General features: G+C 38.0%; 1 protein-coding gene and 1 non-coding gene across 4 annotated transcripts in view; one reads left to right on the forward strand and one right to left on the reverse strand.

Moving 5' to 3' along the window:
- SRPK1 (SRSF protein kinase 1) overlaps window positions 1-14,367 on the forward strand; it is a 64,468-nt gene that overhangs the window by 39,938 nt on the left and 10,163 nt on the right. For all 3 annotated transcript variants that reach the window (XM_074332855.2, XM_019738815.3, XM_074332854.2), the window contains 2 exons: window positions 83-183; window positions 14,069-14,176. In XM_074332855.2, the coding sequence (XP_074188956.1) occupies window positions 83-183; window positions 14,069-14,176 (209 nt within the window). The remainder of the gene's footprint in view (window positions 1-82; window positions 184-14,068; window positions 14,177-14,367) is intronic.
- LOC141571929 (U6 spliceosomal RNA) lies at window positions 7,142-7,250 on the reverse strand. The gene has a single exon (XR_012496972.1). It is a non-coding gene; the product is annotated as a U6 spliceosomal RNA (small nuclear RNA).

Consider the following 14,367-nt stretch of genomic DNA (forward strand, 5'->3'; position numbering starts at 1 on the left):
TGTTACCTCAGAAAGTTTTATTAGCCTTTGGGTATTGCTGTATTCATTGAACAGTCTTACTGATGATACCTGTTGTCTGTAGGAAAATCCACTGCTGGAAATTTTCTTGTTAATCCCCTTGAGCCAAAAAATGCAGAAAAGCTCCAAGTGAAGATTGCTGATCTTGGAAATGCCTGCTGGGTGGTAAGTTAAACTTGTCTCAGTGCTTTGTTTTGAAGTGACTAGGAATAAATGAGAATTGGGACTTCATTGTGCTAAAAGAAAGCATCTTTCTTCAGTTCTGTACCCAGATTGCCAGTTAACATTTTAGTGAATATTTTTTCACCTTTTCTTTTAACCTTTGATCATGGAAAAGTTCAAATATATTTACAAAAGTAGAGTAAATGGTATAATGAAACAATCCTTCCACTCCGGTACCTGTCTCCCAGATTCAATAATGTCAGCTCCTGGCCAGTCTCGTTTTATCTATCTACTCATTCACGTTCGTACTCTCAATGCCTGTGTTCATACTTTGCCCCTTATTTTCAATATTGGCATCTAATTTATTGATTGTAAGTAACCTTTTAACTCACTTAATATATTGGACATTTTTCTTTGTAATCCAGAAAGTTTTTATCAAATTCAGTTAGTTACTTAGTATTCCCTATATAGTCTTCACACATTTTTGACAGCTCTTACGGATGAGCATCTTAGCTCGTGAATCTTTGTGTAGTTGTCCTTAGAATGTGTCTTAGATACGAAATTGCTAAGTCAGAAGTCGGGTGCTTTTTTTTTAAGGGGTTTTAGATGTATAGTGTCATATTAATATTGTTGTTTACTTAGTTAAGAATGGAGGGGTTTTTGCATTCTTTTTAATGGACATTATTTTAAATCTACAGTAGAATGATTTGCACATAAATGACACTACTCAGAGAGCCATATGCTTTGTAAACAGAAATGTTGAATGTTGAGGCAAAAACTCTGAGCTGTTGAAAATCATCTGTAATAGGTCTTATGTTTATACTTAGACTTCACATTCCCTATTCCATATGACATTCTGTACCTAATGGTTCATACCCAAGAAAGATCTCACTTCCAGTATTAATTCTAGAATAGTGTGATAACCTTTTAGAAAAAATGAAGTCAGAGCTTAGCACTGGTTGATAGGAAGGTGGAAAAGCTTTTCAAGCAGTTATAGTAGAATTCCTTCCTCATGCCCGTCTGGTCCAGGCCACCATGTGTTCTCATCTGGATGACTACAATAGTCTCGCTCGCTCTCCCTCTGCTTCCCTTGCCCCCTATAGACTGTTGTCAGCACAGCGATCAGAGTGGTCCTTTTAAGCGTCAATCAGGTCAGGTATTCTCAAAACCTTGCAAAATGAATGCCAAAGTCCTTACCATGTCCCCACACACCACCAAACCGAAAACTTAGTTCTGCCTGGAATTCTCCTCCCAAGACACTGTACAGTTCACTCCCTTCCTTATTTCACGTCCTATTCAGAGTCGTCTTATCAGAGAGATCTTCCCCTGAACACCTAACATCATCTGCAGGCCCCCACTCTCCAGACGCATATACACCTTCATTATGTTCATGGATTTTCTCTCTTTTCCTCTCCCCCCTCAAATTTGTGTTCTCCACAGTACTTATTACAATCTGATACTATATATTTGTTTGCTTAATATCACTCTGCCTAGAATGTATGTTCTGTCACAACAGATTTTTTTGTTGTTCACTGCTATTTCTATGATATTTACAACAGTGCCAGGTACATCGGAGGTGCTCAGTAAATATTTAAGTGAATGAATTTGTAGAGAAACATTGGTTCTGTAACAAATACCATGTGATACAATATCACATGTTTGTCAGTTTTCTGCCCACACCGTATTTCAAGCTTCTATGCCTTTATGTTTGGAACATGCTTTCCTTACCCATTGGGCACACTTTTCTTTATTCTGGTACAATCTTTCCTGTCAGTTTTGCTACAACAAAATTAATCTCTCTCTTTTTCAACTGTTACATGCATGTCTGTACCAAAATGACTTTACATTCTTTTCATTCATTCAGCAAAATAATTGGCACATAGTCTGACCTAGGCAGTAGGACACAGTGGTGCCCTAGACATTCTTGCTCTGCTGGGTCCTGGTCAAATCTCACACCTTGTTGGTGTCTGCAGCGTAGCAGCCTCTGTTGGTCAGTAACGCAGCTTTATGTGTTGGCATAAGAAACGCCCAAAGCTGTAGAGATTTTTTTATAAAAGTTTGAGTCAAACTGACAACACTGCCGGGAGCAAGATCTCCATACTTCACAGAATGACAGTTTGGCACTTTCTTTTCTACATGGGGAATTAAGGAGGGACCATAAGGAAGTTTACTTGAAGGTGGGAGAAAGCAAGGTGGGAATTGGATTACAGGATAGTTAGCAAAGACTATGTGCTCCGTTGAGGGTGGTTGTGCTTCAGAGAGGTCTGAAAAAGGCATTTCAAAGGTGAGTTAACCTAGATGCATAAGAACAGTGGACAGGGCTGGAAAGAAACCTTTTACTACAGAAACTATATGCCTGGGACGTGACCACCCACCATGACCTGCCCAGTTAGGAATTTATGATCAGGTCACCCTGGGAGGTTACTTTCAGTCACTAGACTTGTCAGGTTTATTATAGAGCCCCTTTTTCGTCACATACGTGATTTTCAAATAGCTTGATTCTTAAAAATATACTTTTACTCATCAGTTATACACGTACAAGTACATAGTTTAGAGACTGTTACATAGATTTTGATTCAAAAATCTATCCCCTCCCTTTGCCAATTTTTCACTCGCCACATAACAGTATTTACCTTCACGTCACTAATAACAACTTGGGTGTATTGCTCCCAATTCTTTTTTTCAATTTTAGATATTTCTTCCTCCTGAAAAGTAGGGCTTAACCAATATGAATTTTGGTAATTGGTTAGGTAATCATTCCATGTTTCCATTATTAGGTCTATAATGCTGTCTATCCTCAGCTGAACTGAGCACATATTATGATCCCTTCTGCCTAACACTTTTATTTGCTTGGTGTCTTTGTACACTTACCACTTAATTCAACCCCACACTTTTAGCCCGTGGTGTAAATACTTTAATACATACAAGTACCTTGGGTATTCTTTCAACTTTTTTTTCCTAAAGAGTCTTCTAATCTGTGTTTATCAGTTGGATTGCCCTGTAAGCCTGCTGCATTGCTGCCATTTAGGATATCCTTTCACTATCATCTTGGAGATTATTGTTTACTCCCTCTTTATATCCTGTTCTCTGTCTCTCTGATCTTCTTTCTTGGTTGTTTTTGTGCAGGTTTTGTTTGTTTGTTTTGAAGTACATCAACTTAACAGTAGAAAGGTGTGTGAGATTGGGCAGGCAGAGGGGAACCTTGCATGTCTGATAACATTTTCATTCTTTTACAGTCAGTGGCTATGTGTAAAGTTCTAAGTGGAATATCGTTTTCCCTCAGAACATTGGTTATTGATCCACTGTCTCCTGGTTTCCTGTCTTGTTGCTGCTGAATGAGACCATTGCCATTTCTGATTCTTGATCCTTTGCACGGAGCCTTTTCCCCTGTGGAAGTCAGTAGGATCGTCATTTCCCGGCAGAATGCCTCATTAGGTCTGTTTTCATCCATGATGTGTGCTAAGGACTCAGTATTGAACCTCTGGTTCTTTGGTTTTGGCTCTTTCCTGACTTCTTTTATTTATTTATTTTTTAATTCTCTTCTCTTTGGTCTCTGTTCTCTAGCTCTGAAATCTCGTTATTTAAATGTTAGACTTCCTCTGTAGATCTTGTTTTCTTACCTTTCTCTCCTTTTTTCTATCGTTTTGTTTTCTGGGAGACTTCTCAACTTGTTCTCAAAGCCTTATTTTATTTTGTTTCTTCTATTTTTACTTTCCAATAGTTTTTTGGTTGTCTGCTTATCTCAAAAGATATTATTTTTCCATTTTTGACATTTTCTTCTTCCTATATGGTATCGGTAGCCTTCTTTCTGTCTAGGATCACTAAACAAAGGACGGTGACCATGTGAAAGGAGTACTAGAAAACCATTTGGACGCTCGGCCTGGATGGCTCTTGTTGGCTGCTGTTCACCAGCGAATGATCTGTCTGGGCTGTGTCAGTTCCTCCTCAGATAGCAGGACCTGTGGATCTTACCTCTTGGATTGGTCATATTTCCCACAGAAGACTCACAGTCTTCCTCAGATCTCCTACCCAGAGAGGTCAATGCCTGGCTACTAGTGTTCTGGGCGTTGAGTTAAGCAAGAAATTACACCATACAGTTACACAGAGTCACTTAATTTCCCTGTCTTCAGAATGGTGCTCTCTGCTCATTTGTGCAGAGCGTCCTCCAGAGACCCTGTTTTACTCCAGAGAAAACCTCCAAGGGGTCTGCAGGCCAGGGGCAGGGGCAGTGAGACTGCATCACGCACTACGTTCTGGGGGTCTGTTTCTTTCAAAGACGTTTCAAAGCCGTCAGCCTGTGTTCAGCCCCACCTCACCCCTGTTTCCAGAGACACCTGATACCACCAATCCTGAGCCTTGGGGGGAGGAGTGCCATGGTGTATGCATCGCATTCCTTCTCAGCTTTTCACCAGTGGCTTCTTATTCAGCTTTCTTGGATCCACCAAGACATTCACCGATGATTTCTCTGCTTTCCTTTCCAATTCCTAGATTTTACTGCTCTGACGTCTTTGCCACTCTCTTGGTCAGCTTATGCTTTAGAAATGAACATTGGATTCTCTACTAAAATGGAGTTTCAGGAGTGAGTGGACTTGTGTGTGTGTATCCAATCCACCTTCTGTACTTTTGCTAAATCTTGACCTCATTATAAGGTGGTAATGAGGTGCAATAAATAAAGACAACTCCCTGGAACAACATGTCCATTTTTGTAAATGTATCTTATCACCTGCAATACATTCCCTATCTGAACCCATTATTTTTCTATAACACCTCTTCCCTCTAAGTCTCTTCATCTCTGTTTTTCTCAACAGACATCCAACCCTAAAGAAAGGCCTCTGCCACAAAGTTGCTTTTGGCTCTTCCTACTGTTTCCCACATCTAGCCATTGAATTTTTACATTCTGCTTTTTCTTTCCGTGATTGTCCTTGGATTTAACTCTTTCCTCTCCTATTTCTACAACCATTGTTCAGATTTTCATTACTAAGCCTAAATTGGGCCACCAACCAGAAGGCTACAGGAATGATGTTTTCAGATGTCACATCAGTCTTCTTAGGGCGTACTCGCCTACTCACTAACACGCGGCGGTGCTGTCTTGTCAGCCAGGTAAAATCTGTGCCTTCACTTGTGGTGTTCCTTCTTCCTAGAGTACTTCTTGCTTTTTTTGGTCAGACTTTATCCAGTTTGGACCCAACCCTGTGGAGCTCTGGTCAGTGTTGGTTTTCTACCTAAAGCTTTCTCTACTTAATTTTCTCTCTTCACAAATGCCAGTCCTTGGTTTTGAATTTCAGTAGGGTTAGAGAATCATCTTCCACACTTTCTTGTACATGTTTTACTATTATCCAAATTTTGTTTCCTGTATATGACTCGTTCTAAGCTTCTTTTTTTATTTGTTTGTTTTTTAAGTTGTTGTCCTTTCAATCTTAGTTGTGGAGGGTGCTGTTCAGCTTCAAGTTGTTGTCCTTTCAGTCTTAGTTGTGGAGGGCGCAGCTCAGCTCCAGGTCCAGTTGCCGTTGCTAGTTGCAGGGGGCACAGCCCACCATCCCTTGCGGGAGTCGAGGAATTGAACTGGCAACCTTGTGGTTGAGAGCCCACTGGCCCATGTGGGAATCGAACTGGCAGCCTTTGGAGTTAGGAGCATGGAGCTCTAACTGCCTGAGCCACCGGGCCAGCCCCTCTAAGCTTCTTTTTTCTGTATTTTTTATTATGGAAAACTTCATACCTATACAAAAGTAGAGAGAAAAGAATAACAAACTCCTGTGTCGTCATACTAGTGTCACTCAGCCATTATCAACTCATTGCCAATTTATTTTCACCTATATCCCCACCCTGCCACCCCCTCCAAATTATTTGAAGTATATCCCAGGCATTTTATTTTCACAAATATGGCTTTTAAAAGATGATTTTAGGTAACTGTGTTGCTACTGTTACACCTAACGTTAATAATTCGCTAATAGCAAATATTCGGTCAGTTTTGCCAGTTAATCTCAAACATTTTTTAAATTTTGTTTGTTTGAAACAGTGTCCAAATAAAACCCATGAATGCAAAATTGGGTACTGTGTCTCTTTTTTATTTTTTTTTAATCAAAGTTTATTGGGGTAACAATGGTTAGTAAAGTTACATAGATTTCAGGTGTACAGTTCTGTAATACATCATCTATATCTCACATTGTGTGTTCACCACCCAGAGTCAGTTCTCCTTCCATCACCATATATTTGACCCCGTTTATCTTCTTCTGCAACCCCTCTTCCCTTACCCTCTGGTAACCCCTAAACTATGGGTACTGTGTCTCTTAAACTACTTTTATTACAGAGATTTTTCCCTTTTTTTCCCCATACAATTTATGTGTTAAAGAAACTCCTTGCTTTGCTGTTTGCATCCTTGTGGTGCTTTCCATGGTCTCTGTTTCCCCAAAAGTCAAGTTTGATTTTTTTTGGAGGGGCCCAAGGGGACAGTGGAGAAGGAGGGCAAGAATTCTTTTCTTTTATTGGGGTAACATTGGTTTATAACATTACATAAGTTTCAGGTATACATTATAATTTGATATCTGTATACCCTCTGTGTGGCGTGCTCCCCACCAAAAGTCTAGTTTCCATCCATCACCACACATTTGACCCCTTTACCCATTATACCCGTCCCCCGCTTTCTCCCCCACCCCCTGTCCCCTTCTCTGGTATCCACCAATCTGTTGTTCATATCTATGAGTTCTTTTGTTTTGCTTTGCTTGCTTGTTTCTTTTTGTTTATTTTGTAGTACACGTAGCATAATACCCTCAAGGTCCGTCTATGTTGTCATGAATGGCAATATTTCATCTTTTTTTCCTTTTTTTTTTAATGGATCATACACTTTTACTTCCAGCTTTTTAAAATTTAACATTTTATCATGGAGCATTTTCCCATATCATTTAATGTTTGAAACATTATTTAGATGCATGCACAATATTTTGCCTTAAAAATATTTCATAATAAAAATATGGAATGCTTCACAAATTGGCATGTAATCCTCTTGCACAGGGGCCATGCTAATCTTCTCTGGATTGTTCCAGTTTTAGTATATGTGCTGCTGAAGCGAGCACAGTATTTCATCTTTTTCTACGGCTGAGTAGTAGTCCTGTCTGTGTGTGTACACGCATCTTTATCCACTTATCAGTCAATGGCACTTAGGTTGTTTCCATACCTTGGCTGTTGTAAAGAATGCTATGAACGTAGGGGTGCATATATCTTTTGAATTAGTGTTTTCATATTCTTCAGATAAATACCAGAAATGGAATGGCTGGATTATATGGTCATTCTAGTAATTTTTTGAGAAATCTCCATACTGTTTCCCACAGTGACTGCATTAATTTACATTCCCACCAACAGCGTACAAGGATTCCCTTGGACCTTCTGTCCAACACTGGTTATTTCTTTTTAATAGCCATTCTAATAGTGTAAAGTGATCTCTTGCTGTAGTTTTAGTCTGCATTTTCGTGTGTCTGTTATCCATCTTCCTTGGAAAAATGTCTGTTCAGATCCTCTGCCCATTTTTTAATTGGGTTGTTTCTTTTTTTGTTACTGAGTTGTATGAGTTCTTCATATACTTTGGGTATTAACCCCTTATCAGAAGTATCATTTTCAAATTTCTTCTGGTTGGTTGCCTTTTTGTGTTGTTGATAGTTTCTTTTGCTGAACAGAAAGAAGCTTTTTAGTTTGAACTGGTCCCTTTTGTTTGTTTTTGTCCCCTTGCCATTGGAGTCAAATCCACAAAAACATCCCTAAGACTGAAAAGTCCAGGAGCTTAGTGCCTGCGTTTTTTTCTGTGTACTTCATGGTTTCAGGTCTTACATTCACATCTTTAATCCATTTTGCGTTAATTTTTGTGTATGGTGTAAGAGTCGTCTAGTTTTATTATTTTGCATGTGGCTTTCCCAACAACACTTATTGAAGAGACTTTTCTTTCTCCATTGTGTATTCTTGATTTTTTTGTTGTAAATTAGTTGTCCATATACTCGTATGTTTGGGTTTATTTCTGGGCTCTCAATTCTGTTCCATTGGTCTATCTGTGTTTTTCTGCCAATACCGTAATATTTTGATTACTAAAGCTTTGTAGTATAGTTTGAAATTAGGGAGTGATATCTCCAGCTTTGTTCTTTTTTCTCAGAATTGCTGTGGTTATTCAGGGTCTTTTATGGCTCCCATACGAATTTGAGGACTTATTGTTTTATTTCTGTGAAAAAATGCCACTGGGAATTTGATAAGGATTGCATTGAATCTGTAGATTGCTTTGGGTAGTATGGACATTTTAACAAATTCTTCCAATCCATGAGCAAGAATTAACAATCCATGAGCAAAGTATTCTTCCAATCCATGAGCAAAGAATTAACAAATTCTTCCAATCCATGAGCAAGAAATATCTTTCCCTTTTTTTTGTCTTCAGTTTCTTTCAACCATGCCTTATAGTTTTCATGTGCAGGTCTTTAACCTCCTTGGATACATTTGTTCGTAGGTATTCTATTTTTCTTATTATTATAAATGGGATTATTGTCTTTATTTCTCTTTCTGATAGTTCATTGTTAGTATATAGAAATGCAACAAATTTTTGCATATTGATTTTGTACCCTGCAACTTTACTGTATTTTTTTATTATTTCTAATAGTTTTTTGGTGGAGTCTTGAAGGTTTTCTGTATATAAAATAATGACATCTGCAAATGCATTTTATTTAAATTCCTTTCCAATTTGGATACCTTTTATTTTTTCTCTCACCTAATTGCTCTGGCCTGGACTTGTGGTACTATGTTGAATAGTGTTGAGGGTGGGCATTCCTGTCTTCTTCCTGATCTTAGAGGAAAAGCGCTGTTTTTCGCTGTTGAGTATGATGTTAGCTGTGGGTTTATCCTGTATAGTCATGATTATGTTGAGGTACTTTCCTTCTGTACTTTATTGAGTTGTTGTTTTTTTTATCATAAATGGATGTTGAGTCTTGTTCAATGCCTTTTCTATATCTATTGAGATGATCATAAGATTTTTATCCTACATTTTGTTAATGTGTTTTATCATATTGATGGATTTGTAGAGGTTGAAACCATCCTTGCATCTCTGGAATGAATCCCACTTGATCTTGGTGTATGATCCTTTTAATGTATTATTGTATTCAGTTTGCTAGTATTTTGTTGAGGATCTATGTTCATCAGAGACATTGCCCTGTAATTTCTTTTTTTGTGTGTTGTCCTTTCAGTTTTTGGTATCAAGGTAATGTTGGCTTTTTTAAATGAGTTAGGAAGTGTTCCCTCCTCTTCAATTTTTTTGAGAATAGGTATTAAATCTTTGAATGTTTGTTGGAATTCACCAGTGATGCTGTGTTGTCCTGGGTTTTTGTTTTGGGGGAGGTTTTTGATTACGATTTCAATTTCCTTACTAGTGATTAGTCTGTTCAGATTTTCTATTCATGATTCAGTATAGTAAGGTTGTATGATTCTAAGAATATGCATTTCTTCTAGGTTGTCCACTTGGTGTGGTGTATAGCCTTTCACAATCCTTTGTATGTCTGTGGCATGCATTGTAACTTCTCTTTCATTTCTGATTTTATTATTTGAATCTTTTCTCTGTTTTTAAAGTGAGTCTAGCTAAAGTTTTGTCCATTTTGTTTGTCTTTTCAGAGAACCAGCCTTATTTCGTTGATCTTTTCTATTGTCTTTTTAGTCTCTCTTTCATTTATTTCTGCTCTGATTTTTACTTTCCTTCTACTGACTTTAGGTTTTGCTTATTCTTCTTTTCCTAGTTCCTTTAGGTATAGGGTTAGGTTGTTTATCCAACACATTTCTAGTTTCTTGAGGTATGCCTTTATAGGTATACCTCATTTTATTGTGCTTTACAGATGTTGCGTTTTTCATAAATTGAAGGTTACATCTCACTTCATTATGGTGGTCTGGAACTGGACCCACAATATATACGGTATGCCTGTACTGCCATAAATTTCCCTCTTAATACCACTTTTGCTGCACATTCCATTTGGATCGTATTTTCAGTTTTGTCTCCATGAATTTTTATTTTTTTTTTAGTTTATTGGGGTGACAATTGTTAGTAAAGTTACATAGATTTCAGGTGTACAGTTACATCATCTATATATCACATTGTATGTTCAACCACCTTCCATGTATTTCTTGATTTCTCCTTTGATTTTTTGCTGCCCCAATTGTTCAGTAGCATATTGTTTAATCTCCACGTATTTGTGATTTTTTTCCCGCTGTTCTTTTTGTAGTTGATTTCTAGTTTCATACTGTTGTGTTCAGAAAAGATGCTTGATATGATGTCAGTCTTCTTAAATGTATTGAGACTTGTGTCTATCCTTGAGAATGTTCCATGTGCACTTGAAGGAATGTGTATTTTATTGCTTTTGGTAGAATGTTTTGTATAAATCTGTTAAGTCTACCTGGTTTAATATGTCATTTACGACCTATGTTTCTTTGTTGACTTTCTATCTGGATGATTTGTCCATCGGTTAAGTGGGGTGTTAAAGTCTTCTACCGTGTTTCCCCGAAAATAAGACCTAGCCGGACCATCAGCTCTAATGTGTCTTTTGGAACAAAAATTAATATAAGACCTGGTCTTATTTAACTATCATATAAGACCAGGTATGATATGATATGATACCAGGTCTTATATTAATTTTTGCTCCAAAAGACGCATTAGAGCTGATTGTCTGGCTAGGTCTTATTTTTGGGGAAATGGTATTACTATTGTGTTTCTGTCAATTTCTTCTTTTAGGACTGTTAATAATTGCTTTATATATTTTAGTGCTCCTAAGTTGAGTGTGTATATATTAATAAATGTTGTGTCTTCTTGATGGATTGTCCCCTTTATCATTATATAATAATCCATTTTTGTTTCTTGTTACGTTTTTTGGCTTCAAGTCTATTTTGTTTGATATAAGTATGGCTATATCCACTTCTTTTGAATACCATTTGCTTGGAGTATCATCTTTTACCCCTTTGCTTTGAGCCTTTGTTTATCTTTGAGCTGAGAAAAGTCTCCTGAAGGTAGCATATAGATGAGTCTTGTTTTTGATCCATCCACCTACTTTGTGCCTCTTGATTAGTGAATTCAGTGTATTTATATTTAGGATAATTACTGGTATATGAGAACTTACTACTGACATTTTATTTTTGTTTTGAAGTTGCTCTATATCGCCATTGTTTCTTTTCCCTTGTCTTTCTGTCTGCTATTTTAATTTGGTGGTTTTCTATGATTGTCTTCATTTCCTCTTTTGTTTGTTTTGTGTCTTTGTTTTAGATTTGTTTTGTGGTTACCATGTGGTTTATATAAAATATCTCATAGATAAAGTAGTTCTTTTTCTTTTGATAGCATCTTATCTTCATTTGCCTATAGAAGTTCCATCCTCTTTCTTCTTCTCTTTTATATTTTTGTTGTCCCAAATTATTCCTTATTATGCTGTGTGTTTGTTACCAAATTGAGGTAGCCATTGTTGTTTTTAATGCTTTCCCTTTAACCTTTATGCTATAATTAAGTGCTTAACACCATGTTCTGTAATAGAGGTGCAGTTTTCTGATTCTATTTATCACCTCACTCAGTGTTTTGTATATTTTGGCCATTTTGTTTCTGACAGGAGAGCTCCTCTCAACATTTCTTGTCAGGCAGTTCTGGTGGTGTTGAACTCCCTCAACTTTTCTTTGTCTGGGAAAGCATTTATTTCTCCTTCATATCTGAAAGATAACGTTGCTGGATAAATTATTCTTGGCTGGCAGTTTTTTATCTCTCAGTATTTTGAATATGCCATTCCACTCTTTCCTAGCCTGTAGAGTTTCTGCTAAGAAACTTGATGATAGCCTGATGGGGGTTCCTTTGTGTAGGTTACTGTCTGTTTTTCCCTGGCTGCTTTTAGAATTCTTTTCTTATCATTGACTTTATTTTTATTTTATTTTTTTTTTAAGATTTTTTTTTTTTTTTTTTATTGGGGAAGGGGAACAGGACTTTATTGGGGAACAGTGTGTACTTCCACGCCTTTTTTTCCCAAGTCAAGTTGTTGTCCTTTCAATCTTAGTTGTGGAGGGTGCCGTTCAGCTTCAAGTTGTTGTCCTTTCAGTCTTAGTTGTGGAGGGCGCAGCTCAGCTCCAGGTCCAGTTGCTGTTGCTAGTTGCAGGGGGTGGAGCCCACCATCCCTTGCGGGACTCGAGGAACTGAACTGGCAACCTTGTGGTTGAGAGCCCACTGGCCCATGTGGGAATCGAACCAGCAGCCTTCGGAGTTAGGAGCGTGGAGCTCTAACCGCCTGAGTCACCGGGCCAGCCCCTTATCATTGACTTTGGACAGTTTTAATATAATGTGTCTTAGGTACAATCTTTTTGCATTGAGATAATTAGGTGTCCTATTAGCGTTTTGTACTTGTATGTCCAGTTCCTTCTCCGGGTTTAGAAGTTCTCATCTATTATTTTTTTTAAATAGGCTCTCTGTTCCCTTCTTCCTCTCTTCTCCTTCTGGGATACCCATTATCCTTATGTTGCCCTTTCTGGTGGAGTTGGATAGTTCTTGTAGAGTTGTTTTTTTGTTTTTTATTTAATCTTAGTTCTCTGTCCTCTTCCACCTGAATCATTTTTAGATTTCTGTCATTGAGCTCACTAATTCTCTTTCATCTGGTCTATTTCCAGTGCTTTCTAATGCATTCTTCATCTTATTTATTGAGTGTTTTTAAATGCCAGAATTTTTGTTTGGTTCTTTTTTTGTTTCAGTATCTTTTCTAAAGCATACCTTGTATTCATTAATTTCACTCCTGAGCTCATTGAACCTCCTCTCTGCGTTTTCTTGTATCTCATTGACTTTCTTCATTACAGTTGTTTTCCATTCATGATTTTGAATTGAGTTTGTTCTCAGGAGAATTGTCATTTTTATTTTTGTGTTACCATGCTTATTCATGGCACTTGATGGGTTGTTCCTTTGCTGGTGCATTTGAAGTAGCAATCACCTCTTGTTTAGGTAGTTTACCCAGGTTGGTAATTAGAGGCCTTTTCTTGTTTTCCAGTAGGTGGCACTATAGCACAAGTTTTTAGTTTCTCTTACTTGAGCTGCTGCTAGCTATATTTGAGAGCCAGCACTTCCAACCTCCACAGCTTCTGCCAGAGGTGTCACAAGTGCTCTCTTCGTAGCTGCTTGTGCCTCCAGGGTCACTTGTGCCTTGCTGCTTCCAGTGTGGTTAGGGTCACCAGGATGGCGGGTGCCCCAGTGTGTCCAGGGTCATTTGAGCCTCGGGCACCACCGCAGCCAGGTTTGCACATATCTACGCTGCTACGGGCCTTCTTTTCCTTTACTGGGGGGAGTCACGAGCCCTTTTCCTCTGCTGCTTCCATGCTCACTGGGGCTGTAGGCTTAGCTACCGCTGGGGAACAGGTCTCAGGCACAATCCCTGCTGTTCCTCCAGTTCCACCCTTCCTTGTATTCCAATCCACCCACCTTTAGTTGTACAGATGTGTGGATCTCTCAGGCATCCTAGCATGTTGGTCAGAGGAATGACAGATCTTCCACTAGTTGTAGATTGAAGGGAAGAGACAAAGGGTGTGTCTCGCCCTGCCGTAATGCAGATGTCACTCAAGAATTCTTTATAGGTGCTGTTTATAAGGTTCTTGAAACTTGAAACCTGCATTTTAAAAAGAAATTGTTATTCTCTAATCTGTATATTAAGTTTAGATTCATATGTTTGCAAAAATTACTTGGAGTAGACTAAAGCAAAATGCTATTTGGAGCTAATTGCATCAAAATGATACTTAAGGAATTAGCTAAATGAAAACTTTGGTTTGGAGAAAACTTCAGAGAATTTATTTTAATCTCCATTATTGAGCAATCATGACTTGTTGCTTTTTAGAATAAATGAATTTTAAAGTGCTGTTTCCTTCTCCATTTGCTCAGCACAAACATTTCACCGAAGATATTCAAACAAGGCAGTATCGCTCCTTGGAAGTTCTGATAGGATCTGGCTATAATACCCCTGCTGACATTTGGAGCACAGCATGCATGGTAACGTTTTTTTCCCCTTGACCTTCACTCGTTATTTGGTAGTAACATACCTTGCCCTGTTTGCTAATTTCAGTAGACCAGCAAATTAAGAAACAGAAAAAATGTTTTGTGTGAGTTACCACTGACACTCTAACTCTTATGTCTGGAGAGGCCTGAATTCAAAAGCTACTTATAAACATCTAGCATTCCAT

The sequence above is a fragment of the Rhinolophus sinicus genome, chromosome 2, assembly GCF_057876585.1.
Source record: "Rhinolophus sinicus isolate RSI-liver-muscle chromosome 2, RSI-T2T, whole genome shotgun sequence".
Lineage (NCBI taxonomy): Eukaryota > Metazoa > Chordata > Mammalia > Chiroptera > Rhinolophidae > Rhinolophus > Rhinolophus sinicus.